This window comes from Heterocephalus glaber, unplaced genomic scaffold, assembly GCF_053883595.1.
Source record: "Heterocephalus glaber isolate CG9 unplaced genomic scaffold, H.glaber_assembly_v1.0 deba00001451, whole genome shotgun sequence".
Classification (NCBI taxonomy): Eukaryota; Metazoa; Chordata; class Mammalia; order Rodentia; family Bathyergidae; genus Heterocephalus; species Heterocephalus glaber.
The window spans coordinates 925,075-944,651 of NW_028258301.1; the positions used below are offsets into that span (position 1 = coordinate 925,075).

At 39.3% G+C, this 19,577-nt stretch overlaps 2 protein-coding genes across 5 annotated transcripts in view; one reads left to right on the top strand and one right to left on the bottom strand.

Moving 5' to 3' along the window:
• The window catches only part of Cc2d1b (coiled-coil and C2 domain containing 1B), a 29,781-nt gene extending 15,756 nt beyond the window's left edge, over nt 1-14,025 (top strand). The window contains exon 25 of one of the 2 annotated variants that reach the window (XM_087214726.1): nt 13,861-14,025. The gene's annotated coding sequence lies outside the window, so the exon portion shown is untranslated. Of the gene's footprint in view, nt 1-9,597; nt 9,782-13,860 lie in introns of those variants that run through there. The other variant, XM_087214724.1, reaches the window with a different exon arrangement.
• Nucleotides 1,242-19,577, bottom strand: part of Zfyve9 (zinc finger FYVE-type containing 9) — a 172,902-nt gene continuing 154,566 nt past the window's right edge. For all 3 annotated transcript variants that reach the window (XM_004869244.4, XM_004869243.4, XM_087214722.1), the window contains 6 exons: nt 17,273-17,423; nt 14,797-14,877; nt 11,220-11,382; nt 7,010-7,115; nt 3,490-3,666; nt 1,242-1,811 (listed from right to left, as the gene is read on the bottom strand). In XM_004869244.4, the coding sequence (XP_004869301.2) occupies nt 1,650-1,811; nt 3,490-3,666; nt 7,010-7,115; nt 11,220-11,382; nt 14,797-14,877; nt 17,273-17,423 (840 nt within the window). In that variant the 3' untranslated portion in view covers nt 1,242-1,649. The remainder of the gene's footprint in view (nt 1,812-3,489; nt 3,667-7,009; nt 7,116-11,219; nt 11,383-14,796; nt 14,878-17,272; nt 17,424-19,577) is intronic.

Here is a 19,577-nt window from a genome sequence, read left to right on the forward strand (position 1 = left end):
ATTAATTATGTTGCAAGGATGTAGGAACTAGCCTGAAGGTGCACCATGTGGTCAAAGCTGAGAACTAAGCACCAAAATAATTAGAATCACTGAAAAAAAAAAATTCACAAGACCATAATAAAAATTAAATGAATCAATAAAATAGGGAAGGGTGGGCTTCTATTTATAGATTACTAATTCAGCTAGCTGGTAAATGTGGATGGAGTTCTGGAGTTGGAAAATTATTTTGCAAGTGTGGTATAATATCAGTACAGGTATGAAACGTCAGTGTATGCTAAATCTAAGGGGGATATTTTGATGAGCAAGATCTTTGCATGGTCTGAAAATGTCTTTACATATATTGGTTATTATTTCAGGGGCAGTATAGTGGAGAAATTAGACAACACCTTGACCAGGTTATCAGAGTTATCACCTTAATGCAGAGGCAGAGATCAAGTGATTCTGGCCAAGAATGCATAAACTGATTCTAAACATCAAACTTAAAATGAGGTATTTTTTCTAATACAAAGATGGGGAAGGCCTATACTCTCAAAAGATACCAATGACAAATAATAAAGGCAAGTCATGATAGCTACATGTTGTGTCTGCTTCTAGGCTAGGTTTGCTGGGGGCACAGGGAATGCTACAAAGAACATAATAGACACCAGGTTAAAATATGTTATCAATGTGAACTTGACTAACGTTGAGAACTGTTCTGCAGTTATGTAAGGCTGTTCATATAGACAGGAAAATAGAGGTAAAGGGCTATGATATATGCAGCTTCAATGCTTCACTTTTTTATATGGGTAGGGAGAAAAATCACATGGGAAAAATGTGAATATGTGAACAATAAGTGAATCTAGATGAAGAGTACATAGTGAGGGGTTTTTGGACTTGCAGCTTTCCTGGAAGTTTAAATGATTTCCCAATAAAATGTTTTTAAAAATATCTCTAGTACATAGTAACTTAAAATGTCTTGGGTGTCTTTTGTCAGTTTTCACACAGTCCCAGTTTAATACCTGCCATTCACTTGGACAGATCTCACTATCCAAATGACTTCACTTACACTGAGCTGCTTCCATGACCACGTAGAGGTCCTCCATGGCTACATGGCTCCCTTTGGTCTTTGATTCACTTCGAGTAATCTGGTAAAAACAAACAATCTAAATGTGACTTCTACTTGGTAAACAGCTGTGATATAACTGGGACAAGATCTATGTGGAGTTGTCCTTTTTATACCAATTCTGTACAGAGTGCAAAACTGATATTTCATGGTTTATTTTTCCTTTGCCTGCCAACCCCACCCTTGGTGGTTGTACCCATTTGAGCATTTCTGAGCACATGACCATCGTAATCTTAAAAGAAAGCAGAATTCTTGTCTAGACAGTAACAGAAGGGGATTAGCTGCAAAGATAGCATAGCTGTTGTGCAGTAACAGAAGCTGTCCAGGTCTTCTTGGTGGATGATGCATAGAAGACATAGAATTGCGGAACATTTGTTCCCCCAACCACCCTTTCCCACCCTTGTCCCCCCAAACCCCCATTCCCACCCAATTCCACCCTCCCCCCATTAATAGTGTTAACAAAAGCTTAATCTTCCAGTTTTAAAGTGCAAAAGACTTGGGTATGACTGCTGTTGCAACAGGTTGAAACAAAAAAATGAAGTCCTGTCTATGCGATGTTTTCCAGAATATAAAAGATGAGTTCCATGACGACGGGGCCCTCACTGAGCTGGCAGGCCCCTCCATGGATCACGGGCACCAAGGCGCTGTCCAGATCGTTCATGTACTGTGAGGGAAGGGGCTGGCAATTGCTCCCTGCTTGATAGCCAACCTATACCACAGAGAGAAGGGGATGACAGGTTACTAGGCAGAGATCACTCCAGAGGGTCAAGAGTCAAGGAGATTCAATAGAAAAAACAATGTTCTTGCTGGTCGTGGTTAGACATGCGATGGTGGATACAAGTTCCTCTTCTCTGAATTATACTGTATCCTGTCATTTATTCATCCTGGACACTTCATAACCATGAGACCTTGGGCTAGTCACTTACCTTGTTAAGGTCTTTGTTTTCTTGGAAAGGGGTTGGGGGGTCCATAGGGAGGTATAAAGAGTCAGAAATAATACTTTAATCTTTGATTGTTATGAGGAATGTACAATGTACAGCTTCCTAACATAGCATGTATTCTTCAGCCCATCTAGTCATCCATGCACCTTTTTCTGAGCACCTACAAACACAGGGACTCAAAGATAACAGGGCTTCTGACCTCAAGAAACCCATAAATTTCACAGAAAAATACTTGTTCTCTACGTGCATTGAGAGAGTTTGCTCTCCAGCTCCATTATCGGTACCTTTTGAGAGAAGACCATGTTGCTTCATTGGTAGTAGCCTAATATGCTTCCTAAAACACTGGGCAAGGTCGTAAGTAGAAAAGAAATACTTGTTGGTTGATGACTTGTCAGGAAGTACAGCCAGACACATAACTTTCATTCATTGACAGCACAGTTCTGCACTTGGGAACCAGTGTCTCCCTGTAAGCATTCAGGCCACGAGCAGCATTTTGGGAAGAATTGATGATTAGCTAGAAGGCATAGTCAAGTTGAGTGCCCATGCTCACTTTCTAAAGACTCAAAGCTAAAGGGTTGAAGAAGAGATACCTGGCAATTTGTAAGCATCAAAGCAGGACCAAGAGGACCTGCTGAAGGCATCTAGAATCCAAAAGAAATGTAGAGAGATAAAGAGTGCTTGGCCACAGGGAGAAACTAGGAAAGGAACTGAGCTTGGGTAATGAAGATTGGATTGGTCTTACAAAGAGCATATAAAAACATTAAGACAGGGAAGCTTAGCAATAGGAGATGAACTGACAGGACAATTACTGTTTTAAAGAAATGTTCAATTCCTAGCCACTAACTAGCATAGGAATGCTGTCAGAGCAACCTTACTAAGGTATGGACAGCTGTAAAGTCCAATTATCAAAAGCCTGCTTCATTAGGATTAAGGAAATAAGATTACAGCCTGTCATGGTGGCACATGCCTGCAATCCCAGCCCCTGGGAGGCTTGAGGCAGGAGGATTACTGAGAATTCGAGGCCAGTTTGAGCTAAATAGATAAAGGGCAGCCTGAACTACATAGCAAGATCCTGTTTCAAAAAACCAAACCAAAAAAAGAAAAAAAGACCCCATGGGACCTGCCTGCTAAGGGAGTGCTAGAGGGCAGTGCAGGCGCCAGTCACGGGTGACATCAGGTTCTCACATGTCCTCACCCCCACAGGAAGAAGAAAAGCAACTCCTTGGAAGCTAGGCAGGTAAAGAGGCCACTGTTAAAACAGCTTTGAATGCACCTGACTAAGTGGCATGTCTGGGTGTATTACTACTATGAGAGGGAGGATGAGAATGCTCCATCTGCTCAGGCCAGAAGGTCTATGGAGCTAAGCTCTGGGTCGATTCAGAAAAACTGACACTGCAGAAAATATAGACACTCCCCAAGGCCACTTCAACCTAAGACCTTCTTTACCTGATCTGAGTCAAGTGTTACACGCAGTCCCAGTTTTGTCATGCCATCTTCCTTTAGAAGCTTCAGGTGGGGACAGAGAGCAAGGCAAAAAGCCTTGGCGACATGTTCGGTCAGTCTGCTGTGGTCTGCAGGGTCACTCAGGCTGTTATGCTGGTCATCATTTTCCAGGAAAAACACCTGTTGCCCAAACAGAGAGACTTACACTCATGCCAGATTTTGGAAGAAACAAGTCGACTGGCTCGCTGTATAGAAGCACCCTGATTATCTAAGATGTGCATGACATCATGAAGTACAGGATGCCAAAGTCCTTGGGCCATGAAAAATGAGGCTTTGTGGAAACAATCCGTTAGCAGTCCTGCACCCACACACTGACAGCAGCAGTCCTGTCTGCCTGCAACCTCCATCATGGTCTAAAGGGTATATTCTCAGAACATAAAATGCCTAAGTTTTTGCACTGACACTTCTAAAAAGTAACATGTAGTGACAATTTTCTTAATAAATGATCTGAGAGTCTAAAAGATCCACCCTAAGCTGGGAATCCCAATATTCTAGGAGGCTGAGGCAGGAGGACCAAAAGTTTGAGCCTAGTCTGAACAACTTAGCAAGACCCTGTCTCAAAATAAAAAATAGAAAACTGGACTAAGGATTCAGCTCATTGTGAGGGTCCTGGTTTCAATCCTTAGTACCATAAGGAAAAACAAAACAAAACAAAAACAACAGTATAGCCCTGACAGAGTATGACCCAGCCCCTTCATTTTATAGAGTATTCATGAAAGAAGAAGCCTGCTCAAGTGTACAAAAGTATGGCGAGACAGAGCTGGGCCCAGAATCTGAGTTTTCTGCATTTTGTTGCAGAGCTTGGCCCACCATGCAGTTGTGGCACTGTGGAGGCCAGAGCTGTGACCATGTGTGCATGGGCAGAAGCACAGCAAACCTGGAGCCGAGACCTGAGTCCTAATTACACAGAGGAAACTTAGTCAAAGGAGTTGGGTTTTTTGGTTGTGTGTGGGTATGAGAGAGAGAGAGAGAGAGAGAAACAGGGTCTCACTATGTTGCCCAGGCTGCCTTCAAACTCTTGCATTCAGGTGATCCTTCTCAGTTGCCCAAGTAGCTGGGACTACACTTACATAAGCTATCACACCACGGTTTCAAAGAACAACTACTTCCCTTGCCTGTGTTTTTTGTTTTTTTTTTGAGACAGGGTCTCAATTTTGTAATAAAGACTGGCCTCAAACTAGCAGTAATACTCCTGCCCCAGCCTCCCGATTGCTGGCATTATAGGTGTGTGCTACCATACCTGACTTCAAAGGATTTCTAATGCCTAATTTGCTTCTGTAAAAAAATGGAAAGCATCCATCTTCTATATTATAAAAAGAGTAACAATATAAAGGCAAAATTAAAAAAAAAAAATATATATATATGTATACCAAAAGCCATCTTCCTGATCAATAAGGGACTTATACCAAGAATACTAACCAAAGGGACAGCTCTGTGGCCAGGCCTGGATGCTCTGGGGAGAGTGGCAGCATGAAATGATAGTGAGAGCTTTGAAGGAGGAGTCAGGAGACCACTGTGGGCCCCTGCTCTACCACGGAACAGCATTAGTAAAGCCTGAGTCCCCATCTGCATGGTACAGTGGGGAGCCCACCCACCTCACTGAATGACTGGGAAGCAAAGGGAGGAAATGGAGGTCAAAATGGATCATAAGCTATGAAGAGTTTTACATAAGTTTCAGACTGCACTGCTCAAAATGTGTCACAGGGATGATCATGACAAAGTAAATAACTAAAATCAGCTGCGTGTGAAAACAGAGCCAGGTATGGACAATGAGTTACTTGAAACAATCACCCAACACCAGGCTGTGGCCCCCATGCTGTCAGGAAGCAGCCGCGTGGACGTGAAGAAGACACTTCAACTCTTCTGCCCTCAGCTTTCTTATGTGTGAGGCGGGAAAGCCAACAGTCAGAGGACTAGAAAGAAAAACTGAGCCTTAAAGCTGAAAGGACCCCTAGAGATCTTACAAGCCAATGTTTTATTTTACAGCTAAGTATGAGGTTCTAAAGCACTTAAGAGACCTAGGCTCTACCTCTTTACTCTTTGAGAATTAACTTTCTGATATATATGATTTGCACACACACACAAAGGAGGTACCAGCCTGCTCCCCTTATTACAGGTAGCTAAGTTAGAAAGAAATTAACTCAGAAGGGGACTGGTCTTTCGAGGAAGTCAGCAGAAAAATAAAGACATTAAACTTGTGTCTGGAGGTGCAATTGTCAAAGGCCAGGCCTCAAAATAAAGACATAATGAGCAGGCCTCCATGCCTCCCTAAGGGATAAGCAGAACCCTAGAATTACACTATATTTTGTATCACCTGGTCCAGTAAAGTCCAGATAGCAGTCATCCAGGTAGGTGACCAGAGTGTCTGGACCCATCCCTTCTCAAAAATGCCTTTCTTTGTTCTTTCCATGTACCCTTGCTACATGATCTGCTTCCTTATTGGATCAATATTAGCTAAGCAGCTGTACTTGTAATCTTATTGAATATACTTTGACCCACATTGTACCCACCTCATGATTTTATATGGATCTCGTAATTTGGCTTTATAAAACATTTTTAGAGAAAGGGCCTTGGTGGCAACCCACTTTCGGGACCCCTCCTGTCTCTCAGGAGCTATTCCTATTCCCCAATAAATTTTTCCCATTCAACCTCCTTTGTCCTTTGGAATTCATTCTTCAATTTCATGGGACACAAACTCGGCATATTTGACATCTAGCAGGTTGGGCATTGTATTTCTTCTGTATCACCCTCATTCCCTGAGTGGCCCCTAACACAGCCTTCACGTTTAGGAGCAACTTAACTTAGTGGAAAAGAGCTTAGGAGTTGGTCAGATCTGAGTTTGCCTTGTAATTTTTGACAAGTTACTTAGTCTCTGAGCTTTATTTAAAAACAAACAAAAAAACCCCTTTATTAGTTGTACAGATGAATGGGTTTCATTTTGCAGATTTGTACATACACAGAGCATACGTATTTATGAATTTTAATTTTCTTATTGTGAAGTAAGTCTCTTTATAAAGACAGTGTTATTGAGAGAGATTTAACTGTGAGTGCAGCATGACTGACCCAGTTTTCTGAAGAACACACTCAAGATGGTATGCACCACTCAAGAGATGTACCCCTTTTCAATCCTAATGCAAGTAACTCCCTAAAAGCCAGTTCACAGGAAAGAGGATACAACAGCTTACATCAGGGTGCACTTGGTGGCACTTCTTCCTAGTGATCTGAGATAGACCAGAGCGAATTAGAGTATTGTCGGTAAACAAGGAGACTTTTTTCTCAGATATATATTTATATATTATATATTTATATATATTTATACATAATATATTTTTATATATTTATATATTATATATTTATATATATTTATACATAATATATTTATATATTATATATTTATACATAATATATATCTTTTATATATAAATATATATATTTATATGTATTTGTATTTTCACTTCCTTACCTCTGTCCATCTGATGACTTTTCCATTCGCTTTATACTCTGATCCATGGAATATCTTCACATTTGTTATACACTCCATGGACTTCCCATCTATAGGACTTACAACACTGAAACAGAGAAAGAAAATGATAGGTCTTCTCAAGCCTTTCTCCCAATTGCACTGGATGTCTTGCTGACCACACCTCCTCATAGCAAAACACATACATAAACAAAATTGAACAGAGCTTGAATGGGAAGGGCCTATGCAATGAAATAAATCAGAGAGCACACATATGAAAAAGGAGACATTTATTTCTCCAGCAGCTGGCACAGGGTCTCTGTGTGCTCCAAGCTGGCCTTGAATTTATTATGTAGCCCAATCTGGCCTGGAACTCCTGGTCCTCCTGCCTCAGCCTCAGATTATAGGCATGTGTCACCACGCTGGGCTTAGGAGCTGGCTATCCTAAGGTAACAACTTTAATCAAACCTGCTCTTCCAGCATTCCTTTTTTCTGTGAATGCATGGCTACTCACACAGTCTGCTCCATTTTGCTCCTGACTCTAACAGTCATCATATGTTTGCAATCTGCATTACAAATGAGCTCCTGAAGGGCAGGGAGCACAATGCAATCACTTCTGTGTGCTATATTTCCACCAATGACCCAATGTTTGGAACTTAGGAGTTCAATGAATTTTTATTAAGAATTATTTGCCCAAGTGTGTTAATTATAACAGTGCTGGTAAAAAATGATACACCAGTATCTATGTATTATATCATAACAAATTCCCTTCAGTGCTACATTATCACTCCTAGATTCCAAGTAAATTAAATATGTGGTAAAAATTCGAAATGACTGACACAAAGATTCTAGACTCTTCCTAACAACTTTCAAGCTTGTTTGGTCTTGATTCTCTATATATCGAAAGTCAAATTAAATATCAGGCATTCCCTTCATTCATTCAAAATTACTTGACCAACATAAATTAAAGTTCTAACTCATCAGGCAACAATGTAACATAAAAAAGGCACTCCAGGGGCTGGGGTGTAGCTCAGTGTGAACACCTGTTTAGCAAGATCTTGGCCTGTCTTCAATCCTCTGTCACTCCACCCCCAACACAAAGGTACCCTACACAAAGGTACCCTACACAAAGGTACCCTTAGGTGACTGGCATGCTTTGAGGCAAAAAAGACATTCAGGGACAAGCAGGAAACACTGTGTACAAAGTGAACTCCTGAGTTCCAGCATGTTCCCTGGCTATTTTTTGTCCTGTTTTCTAAGCACCTATCACAAGTAGCTGCTGTAGGAAGAGGCAGCCTGCTAATTGTCAGTTACTGACACCTTTTGGCACCAGATTTTCAGATTAACCTTCTTTTTTTTTTTTTTTGGTCTTATCAATTACATCCATTTTCAACTATGACAGAGTTAAACACAAGCTGATTTTGAAAATGAATTTTCCAATGAAAAACAGGAAGATAAAAGGTTACCTATAAAATAGGCAAATATATTCATTAATTGGACATCATTTTTTTTGGCTGGGGGGATAGTTCAGTGGTAGAGTGTGTGCTTAGTATGCTCAAGGCCTTAGCTTTGATAGGAAGAAAGAAAGGAAAAAGAAATTGCTTCACTTAAAAAATTCTGTATGCTATGTTCTAAATGCCCTCTGTCTTTATTCCTAATATTCCCTCAGTCTGAAATACCCCTTCTGTCACAGCTTTGTAGCAAATACCTACTCATTCCATCAGATTCACCTAAAGGACCAGCTATTTCTCTGTTGAGTCTTTCTTGAATACTGTCCTACCACATCTACCAGATTTAGTTTTTTCTTTTTAAAATCTTTATATCCTACATAGTAGTTTTCTGTCAGTATCTTCCATACATTGACATACTTATTTGTGACTACAAAACTAGACTGAATAACTTATTGGCAGGGACATGGAATTCATTTTTAACTTTTTTTTTTTTTTGGTACTGGGGATTGAATCCAGAGCCTCACACATGCTATGCATACACTTTATCATCTAACCATCCCCAGCCCCTGGAATTCAGTTTAGTATTTCCAATTTTAGTATATGTGCTACCAAAGCAAGCAGTTTTGTATTTCCAGAACCCTGACATAGCCTGAATGGATGGATGGATGGGAAGATGGGTAAATGAATGGATGGAAAAGTAAATGAATGGAAGAATGTAAAAATGGCTAATACAATGAAGGATGGTATATTTATTTTTACCACATAGTATTTTAGGTGCCAGTAATCTAGCAATAAATAAAACAGGTAAAAACCCCTGCCCTCGTGGAGCTTACATTCCAAGGGGAATGTAGTAAAATAAATATTTTGTCGGAGCTGGGTGTGGTGGTACACACTTGTAATCACAGCACTCAGGAGGCTGAAGCAGGATAACTGCAGTGAGTTTGAGGCAGCCTGGGCTACCTAGTGAGACCCTGTCTCAAAAAGAAAAAAGAAAACACCCAAACCAAAACAAACATACATAATTACCTACATACACATACACACACACACACACACACACACACACACACACACAGTCTGCCAAAAAAATGTATACACTTCAGGAAAAGAGTAACAAACAGTATGATGTTTTTTCAACAGATGGTGTTGCCCTCATATGGGGGACCCTAAAGGATGTTGAGTAGGGCAGAAAATCCACTACACTGCTGGCCCTTAGAGAAGAAATTGAAAATTCAATGTGCAGCAATCTCAATGACCAAGGTTACCCAAGCAGCAGTTCAGTGTACTAATAAATGTCTGGAAGCTAATGGCCACCACTTTGAGCACCTCTTGTAACTGGAGATGACAAAGGTAACTTGTATTGATCTCACGATGTCTCAATAAGTTAAATATTCATACGTTTTTCTTTTCCTGAAGTGTGTATACAATTTTTTTTTTTTTTTGGTACCAGGGATCAAACTCAGGACCTTGTGCAAGGCAGGCGCCAGAACCACTGAGCTAAATCCCTGGCCCTTGTATACAATTTTTGATGGACTCTGTGTATATGTATATACGTATATATTTATATTCAGAGAGTCACAGTGCTACTGAGAAATATAATGCAGGGCAGGGGGATAAAAATATTGGGAGAAATGTGTATGAGAGGGTTAAACTATAGATGAGTTGATGAGCAAAGGCCTCACTGAGAAAGCGACATTTTGGAAAGCTTTGAAGGAGGAGAGGGAGTGATTATGCAGCTGTCTTGGGGAAGAGGGTAAGCTAAGTACAGTTGTGCCCAAGTATGAGAGCCAGTTTTGCTTCTGAGAGGTAACGGGGTCGGAAGAGGGATGAACAGGGCATGTAGGACCTTACAGGTCATAAATGATTTTGGCTTTTTCCTGGAATGGCACTGGAAGCCGCTGGTGGGTCTGAGCGGCGACATTACTCTGGTGGTTGTAACTGGATACAGAATGGGTTGGGAGGAGGGAGAAGGATAAAACTAGAAACAAGGAATCAATTAAGAGCCTACTGCAATAATCTGGACTAAATGAGATGGTGGCTTAAACTAGGATGGTAGCAGTAGAGGTAGTGAGAAGTAGTATGATTCTGGATATAATTTGAAGTACAGAGAAGAGGATTGGCTATTGGATTGGGTGTGAGGTATGAAAGAAAGAAAAGTGTAAAAAAGACTCAAAAGTTTGTGTTTAATCCATTAGAACGGAAGGGCCATATACTAGGAAAGAGTATAGGATTTGAAGCACAAGGAGGTGATTTTAAGTCCAATTCTGCCACAGCCTAGCTTTGTGGACCTGGTAAGTTATTTAGTCTTTTGGTACTTGTTTAATTATCTACTATATAAAATGAAGCAATATTAGAAAAAAGGCTAGGTGTTTTGGGGCTTTTTGTTTTGTTTTCTGAGATAAGGTCTGGCCATGTAGTTCATGGCTGGCCTCAAACTTGCAGTGATCCTCCTGCCTCAGCCTCCCAAGTGCTGGGATTACAGACATGCACTACCATACAAGGCTAGGTATTTCAATTATCTCAGTAACTTCAGAAGGACTGTTTTTGTTTCATCAATCATTCTCCCTATCTTTTCCTTAAAAATATATACAGAAACTCCTTCAGAAAGTAAGCTAACACACCAGAAATTTACAATTCTATGTTGTACAGTCCTTTTTCATAGGTGGCCTTTCAGTAAAACTGTAAAATACCAGTGTAGACAGCAGACAAAACCCAGAGCCTGTCCTCTAGGTGCCACAAGGGGCAAGTCTGACTGCACTTACCCCTTGTTAACGTTCTTGTCGTCATCCACCCACTGGACGTGGATGTGCTCCTGGGGGTCCTCTGCATCTGCCTTCCCACAGGTGATGGTAAAGTCCTTCATCTCTCGAAGTGCCTGCCTCAATGAATCCATGTTCTCAGCAGTGATCTGGACCATGACGCCATCTAAGAATCACCACCAAAATAATAAATATGGAAACAGCCCAAAGCCAGGGAAGGGGACAGATGAAACACAGCTCCTGGAATCTAGCAAATCCCTTTGATTATTAAATGCAAAATTTCACTTTGCTCTCCCAAGCGGATAGACACAAGGAGATTTTGTTGAGCAGAATATCTTACTTTTTGAAAAAGCACCAAAAACTTGGTGTTTTTGAACAAACACCAAGATGGGCTCCATTTAAACACTTGCCTGCTGACTTCACTTCAGACACAGTTAAGGGTTTCTCCTGAGACTGCTCAAAGGAAAAACTTACAAATAGTCACTTTGCTCTTTTGGATTCATGAAGCATTTGTTTCTGTTGCACCTCTTACATATGCCGTCCTCCGATCATTTGTTTGTATCTCCATCTATCTTACCTTACTATGATCACCTGGCATAGAGTGAAATGCCTAGTATATGTTCATTAAATCATTAACTAAACGACAGTAGTAGGGTTAGGAATAAATTCTTTTATTCAGAGCCAGTAAGGCAAAGCTACAACTGAGTTTCATATGGCAACACAGCCAACAGATAGAAATTACTTTTCAGTGGCTGCCTACCTCAGTCAAAGATAAATACTGAAACTCGGGGTAAAAGCTGTCACTGCTGAGCAATTATCCTGGTTCATTGGTACACGTTTCTGTCTGCTCATATAATTCCTAAAGAGCCTCAGTAAAAATTTTATAAATAGGCAGTCAGCCAAGTGCTCTACTGAAACACACAGTGAAATGCAAGACCCAAGAAATTCCCCATAGTCATAAACACATAACTTTTACAAGTACTGCTTTGCATTTGTAAGGAACTGTGTCAGTTAAAATTATCATTTACCAACATTTAAAGGGTGTTCTTTACTTTATAAAGACACAATGTCAACTTGATCATATAGATATAGTCACTTTAGACCAAATAAGACTGTTCAGCTCCTAGATTTCTATTTTTGTTTGTTTTCTGGATACAGTGTCTGCCTATGTTGCCCAGGCTGGCCAAAATTCTGAGCTCAAGTGATCCTCAGCTCTCAGCCTCTCAAGTGTCTGGGACTACAGGGGTGTGCTCCCATGCCCAGCTACTTAATAATTTCTTTTCAAAATACTTAGACTATTATGTACCACAAACACATATCAATAAAGAGAAAAATGTAAAAAAGACTCCAAGGTTTGGGCTTAAAACCATTAGACTAGAACTGCCAAGGTATAGGAAGGTATGGGAAGGTATAGGATCTGAAGCATAAGGAGGTGATTTTAAGTCCAATATTGCCACATCCTAGCTCTGTGAACTTGGTAAGTTATACCAATAAAATATGTTTGTGACACATAATAATGACATTCACTTGGAGGCACTGGTGCATATATATATTGTATCTTGATCATTTTCGATCCTCTTTCTTTCCCCTCCTCCCCCTTCCCCCTTTCCTCTGTTCTGGTTCCCCATCTCCAAAAAGTCTACCTCCCTGTTTCCTACTTTCTCTTATTTTATTCTTTAATTTATTTGTATTTATATTTATTGATATTCAACCTGTATCTGATTTAATTCACTTAACACTGTAGTTTTAAGATGTATCCATTTTCCTAAGAATGACTCAAATTCATCTTTCTTTATGGCTCCATTGTATGTGTGTGTGTGCATATATATATATATATATATATATATATATATATATATATATATAACATATTTTCTTTATCTGTCAACGGGGATCTAGGCTTTTTTAAAAAATTCTTTTTTAAGACAGAGTCTTGCTATGCAGCCCAGGCTGGCCTCAAACCTGTGATATTCCTCCCTCAGCTTCACAAAGTGCTCTTTTACACCACCACATCTGGCAAATTTCACAACTCTTAAAGCAAAAAACTGCTGGGCATAATGGCACATGCTTGTAATCCCCAACACTCAGGAAGCCGAGGCAGGAGGATCGCTGTGAGTTGTGGGCCAGCCTGGGCTATATAGTATGTATAATGAGACTTTGTCTCAAAAGAACAAAAAATAAGGCAAAAATTGCTGTTAAGAAATTGTTAAAGCTGGATGTGGTGGTGGACACCTGTAATCCTAGCACACCTGTAATCAGCATGCTGAGGCAGGAGGATTGCTAATTTGAGGCCAACCTTGGCTACAGAGCAAGATCATATATCAAGAAAAAAAAAGAAAAGAAAAACTTGAGAAATTTAATTGTAAAATATTGATGTACTCCACATTTCACTCAGTTTTATTAAATTTATCCAAAAAAGATGAAAGCCAAAATCTATAAATATATGTAAGATTATTCATTTCAATTAATACACTGGAATCCAGCTCTTTTACACAGGACCTTGGAGTGAGCTATTGTGGAAATGAAAATTTATCATCATGTGTGGTTATTTTCCAAACACAGCCCAATGCTCTTCTACAATGCTGCCATCACATTCCCCCATCAAGAAGTATAGTCGAATTCCTCTCCCTTTTTCCAACACTAGAGTATGGTGGAAGTGACACTGTGAGGTTCAAGGCTGGATCCCGAAAGGCAAAGCAGCTCCTACTTACCTCACTGCTGTAACACTCGTGCTTGGAGACCTGAGGCACTAAGGAAGAAGCCCAACCATCCCAAGGCTGCCCACCACCCTACCATGCTGAGTCCATGAGTAAGTACTCCAGTGTTCACGCTTGGCTTTTAAGTAATCCCAGGCCAGGCCCCAACACATGTGTGAACGATCCTTCAGATAACTCTAGCTTGCTGCCATCAAATAATTCCCACCTTTAAGTAATCCCAACTAAGACACCCCAAAACATCATGCAGCAGGGTCAACCTATCCCTGTACTGCCTTGTCAAGATGTCTCATAAAAGGAATCAGCCACTATGATAAAACAGTTGTTTTAAGCCATTAAATTCTGGGGTAATTTGTAATGCAACAAAAATAACTTGGTCAAAATATGATCAAGCATAGACAACAAAGTGAGTAAACGTGATGAGTCTTTCATTTAATTTTTATCAGGATGTGTCACGTCTAATTATAGCAACCCCACAGCAAGCACATCTCATTCTGTATCTCAAATGATGACCATAGTGTCCCTGCAAGAGGGATGAACTTCACCTGCACATTTACCTTTCTTCATCCAATGTTTTATCTGATCTCACAGGCATCCCCTCAGGTACCTTATCGCAGAGCTATGAAAGGTCATCTCTTGATTTTTATGTCACTGTCCCATGATGTCTGTACAACTGACTCCCTTTTTGGAGAACTAAGCACTCTTATGGCAGTTTTAATTTGCTGAAGAGTAAGATGGCACTGAATAAATAATAGGAGTCAGATATCCACAGTAAAAAGGGCGAGGCTTTTTGCAGTGTTCTTTGCTTATTAGTTGTATAATTAAGACTGGACTTATACACATGAAGCAAACAATTCATTCTTTACCTTCCACAATACTTGACTTGGCAAGGTATCCTGAAGAGGATTTCAGAGCGCCACTGAACACAAAGAAACTGGCACCAGTCACTAAAAAAACAACAAATAGTTTCATGAAGATAGACTCTGAGACGGAGGGATTTGGAACAGTGAAATATTTGGTAACTGGGAAATGCAATCATTGTACAGAAAATTAAAAAAACACTGAATCTATATACCACAATATACAAGTAATCAATAATTCTCATGTTTATCACAGCTTTGGATGGGAAGTTTTAAGTTTGTTTTCCTCCTCCTCCAATCTAGAATTAAAGAATCTTAAGCAAAGAGATTTTAATAGTCAAGTCCAGGGGTCAGCAAACTAAAATCTGCTCAGCTGCAGTCTATTTCTGTAAATGAACTTCTATTGGAACACACCTATGCCATTCATTTATATATTGTCTAAACCAGTTTTGTACTACCACACTTGAGTAGTTGTGACAAATACTACAGACCTACAAAGACTAAAAAAGACTATTTAAAAGAAAAACGCCTATGATCTCTTCATAAAAAAGATACACAATTACATTTAGCTTTATGAAAACATCACTGTTCTGTCATTTTCCTGCATCTTAAACTGAACTGAGCTAATCCAACTTGGCCCCACAATATGTCTAACAGGTGGTCATCCAGTCTTCGTCAGACACTGTTAGTGATGCGGAACCCACAGGAGCACAAGGCAACTCATTCTACTTCTGGACAATCTCAGTTACAAAATATGCTCTCAAATCGAGCCCAAATTGAGCCCTGTAACTTTCACCACTGGTGCTAGTTCTTGTCTTTTGTAGCAATAGAGAATAAGTTGACTCTTATTTTCACATAATAAGTAACTTTAAAAATTAGATATAGCTATTTTTCATCCTCTTCCAATGTAGTTTTTTCCATGTTAGACATTTATATAAGTCTTTGTTCAAGACTTCCTTTGACCTTGGTTCCTATTTCTCACAGGTCTTAAATCATCCCCTGGACCCAATCTAGTTTTATCAATATACTTCCATTAATGACATTCAGAACTTATTTGAATATTCTAGATATGATGTCAGTGATAGAGAGCACTGTGAACTTATCATAACATTATTCTGGATATTGTATTTGGATGTAGATGTGTTAAATACCTTCTATGCCTTTAGTGAACAACTGATTTTAAAAATACACTTAAGAGAGTAACTTACACTATTCCTACTAGAAAAGTTTTACAAAACAGACTAAAGAAATATAGTTTTGGAAGCAACTCAGAGGAGAACAAATATCTGTGGCCAAATAAATTTGGGAAGAGCTAGATACTATCCTCTTACAAAATCAGAATACTCATAGCTTGTTAAATGGTCTGAAAAATCCAGTGGTAAAGAAACTTGTTTAACACGGTTTCTTAGGTTTAATTTATTACAGAAGATTTCTATTTATTTACATGGGACAAAAATTTTTTTGAGACAGGGTCTTGCTATGTAATCCAGGCTGTCCTTGAACTCACCATCCTCCTGTCTCATCCTCCTGAATGCAGGGTTTATAGACATGTACTATCATTCCTGGCCTATGTGAATATTTTTAAAAACCAAAGAATCTGAGGAAACATTTTGGGAAATGTCATGTTGAGCAAGGCTTCTCAAACTCTAATGTGTATCTGAAGCACTCAGGATCTTGTTAGAATTCTAATTAGCAGATATATCTGATTAGTAGATTCTTCATTTCTAACAGTCTCCTAAGTGATGAAACCACATTCTGAGTAGCACTGAACCTAGATGTCTTCTTAGGAACCCTGTCAACCTATTTAACATTCAACAAGCTCCAAATCTTTGTAAAGGGACTGTCACTAAAAGGCCTAATCCAAAGGTGTTGAACCTATGGCACACGTGCCGCAGTGGGCTGTTTGTATCACTGAAAGCTCTAAAAGGTTCGCCATCACTGGCCTAGTCTTACCCTCAAATACCAATACCTGTCAATATCCCAAGACTACATTTTTTTTATTAAATTCTTTTATTGGTACATTGTAGGTATACAACACAATTACATTTCTCCTTGGGAATTGTACCTTTACATAATGCATCTTGGTTCTTATTTTTTCCCCATTCCTAGCCCTCCCTTCACCCCCTCCACCTTTCCCTATTTACAAAGACTTTATTTCCATTTTTTCCATTTCTCATCATTTTTCCTTTCCCTTCTTTCCTTTCCCCTGCCCCTCCCACTACCCCTACCACTTTGGACATTTTCTTCCTATTTTGCATTATCCCAAGACTACATTTGAAACACTTTCCTTGACAACAAAGGTCTCACTTATAACTTTAAGTATGACTTCTTGCGGAGTCAACATAATCCTGTAGAATGTGCTTGGAAAGGTAATTTGTGGTCACTTTTAAATAGAAAGTAATAGCAAAGAGCTGAGATATCCAATGCTCCAAGTTGAGAATCACTTTCCATTATCAAAATCTCAATCAGTTCAAATGCTTACCTTTCCTTGGCTGATTGTGAATACTAATAGCCTGGGTCTGATAGTTTCCATCATCATTCTGTACACACACAAGGTGAGAGTCTGCCTTTTCGTTGAAGCAGGCACCTCCTGCCAGGACATGCTCATTGGACTTGTTCATGGCTTTCATCATCTGCAATCAAAGAAGAGAGTTAATCTTACTCTCCCAAGAATGGGCACTTTTTGTCTGACACGGTTTGATTCCACCTTCTCAAAGACAAAACAGGATATTACTTATTAAACTGACAAAAATAAAAATAAACTGACAAAGTGGGTACCCAATTATGGAAACAAAGTGAAAAATCATAGTCACCATTAGAAAAAAAATGAGCATATACAAGAATTCACTGTACAGTTTATAGGTGATTTGTACAACTGTCATGACGTGTTTTTGCATTCATTTTGCCTTTTTATTGCTGCACTTAAATAACTAAAATTAGTTTAGCTAACTGCAATTTTTCCTACACATTGGATTCTTTGAGGATGCACACCTTGAAATTTAAAAGAATGCCCCATATTTAAGTGCATCAGTCTTCTTCAACATCAAAAGCGTGAGGCTTTCCTTTATATTATCTATGAAATGCACTGTTTGCTAATTCTGCTAACTTATTAACGAGATCATCAAAGAAACCACTGATATTTTGTTTTGTTCTTAACAAGCTTGAAGACAATAATTATGACTCTAACTTGAAAAAGTTCATGGGTCTCTTCTGTGTCCCCTGAACAAGTCTGAACTTATACTAATGTTAAATTCTGGCCTCTGGCTGAAACAATTTAACGAGAATATATTTATTTGCTTTAAATTTCCCATTTTTTCCTTCATGTCATCTCATCTAACTTACTGATATATTTTCAAGTGGCTTCAATCCTTTGAGTATCTAAGTGGAAACATTTATTCCCCCCTTTCCCCTTATAACCTACAGTGTCACTTTCTTCTCTCTAATCACCAATTACATTTTGTCTCTCTGCATTTATCTATTCTGAATATTTCATATATATGGAACCATGCTAATATAGCACCACTCTGTCTGGCTTTTTTCACATAGCATAAAGTTTCAAAGGCTTACCCTTATTTTAATACACACTAGTCCTTCACTTCTCATTTTCCCTTAAATACAGGAATTGAGCTCAGGAACTCATACGCGCTAGGCAAATACTCTACCATTAAGGTATATACTCGGCCTTTTAAAATAATATTTTTTAAAATTTTAAGATAGGGTCTTGCAAAGTGGGTCAGTATGGCCTCAAACTTATGATCTTGCTGTGTCAGTCTCCCAGAGTACTGAGATTACGGGTGTGTACCAGCACATCCAACTTCATTTCTTCTTGTGGTTGAAAAATACTCCATTGTATGTATACATAGCCTGTTTATCCATTCATCCACTGATGGATATTTTAGTATTCCTACTGTGGGGGGGGGGGGGTCGGGACTTGAAGCCAGGGTCTCGACCCTTTTTTTGGGGGGGGTGTACCAGGGATCAAACTCGGGACCTTGACCTTGCGAGGCAGGTGCTGGAACCACTGAGCTAAACCCCTAGCCCACCAACCCCTTTTTTTGAGACAGAGTTTCACTAAATTTCCCAGGCTGGCCTTGAACCCACCTGAGTAGCTGGGATTACACACTTGAGCCACAGTGTTCAACAATTTTAACCTTTTGACTACTGTTAATAGTGCTATGATGAACATGTATATATATGTATCTCATACTTGGTTTTCACTTTTAATGTAGGTATGTCTTTTCAGAGTGCTGGAGATGGAACCCAAGGCCTCACCTATGCTAGGTTGGCACTCTACCATTACCTGCAGCCTTTTGCTTTCAGTTCTCTTGGAGATATACATGGGAGTACAACTAAGGGGTCATATGATAATCTTAACTTTTTGATAAGTTGCCAAACTTTTTATTGTAGCTGAAATATTTTATATTTCCATTGGTAATGTACACAGGCTCCCTTTCTCTGCATCCTTGCTTACACTTGTTAGTTTTCCTTTTTAAAAAAATTCATCCTGATGGGTATTAAAGTATGGTGGTTTTGATTTGCATTTCCATAATGACTAGTGATGTTGAGCATCCCTTCATGTGCTTCTGGGCCAATTGTATCTTTGGGGAAATGTCTACTGAAGTTCTTTGCCCATTGATAATTGAGTTCTTTGTTGTTGAACTGTAACAGTTTCCTATATATTCTGAACTTCATACATGTTTTAGATACATGATTTACATATATTAGATATAAGATTTACAAATATTTTCTTCCATTTTTTGGTTGTCTTTTCACTTTCTTGATAATAT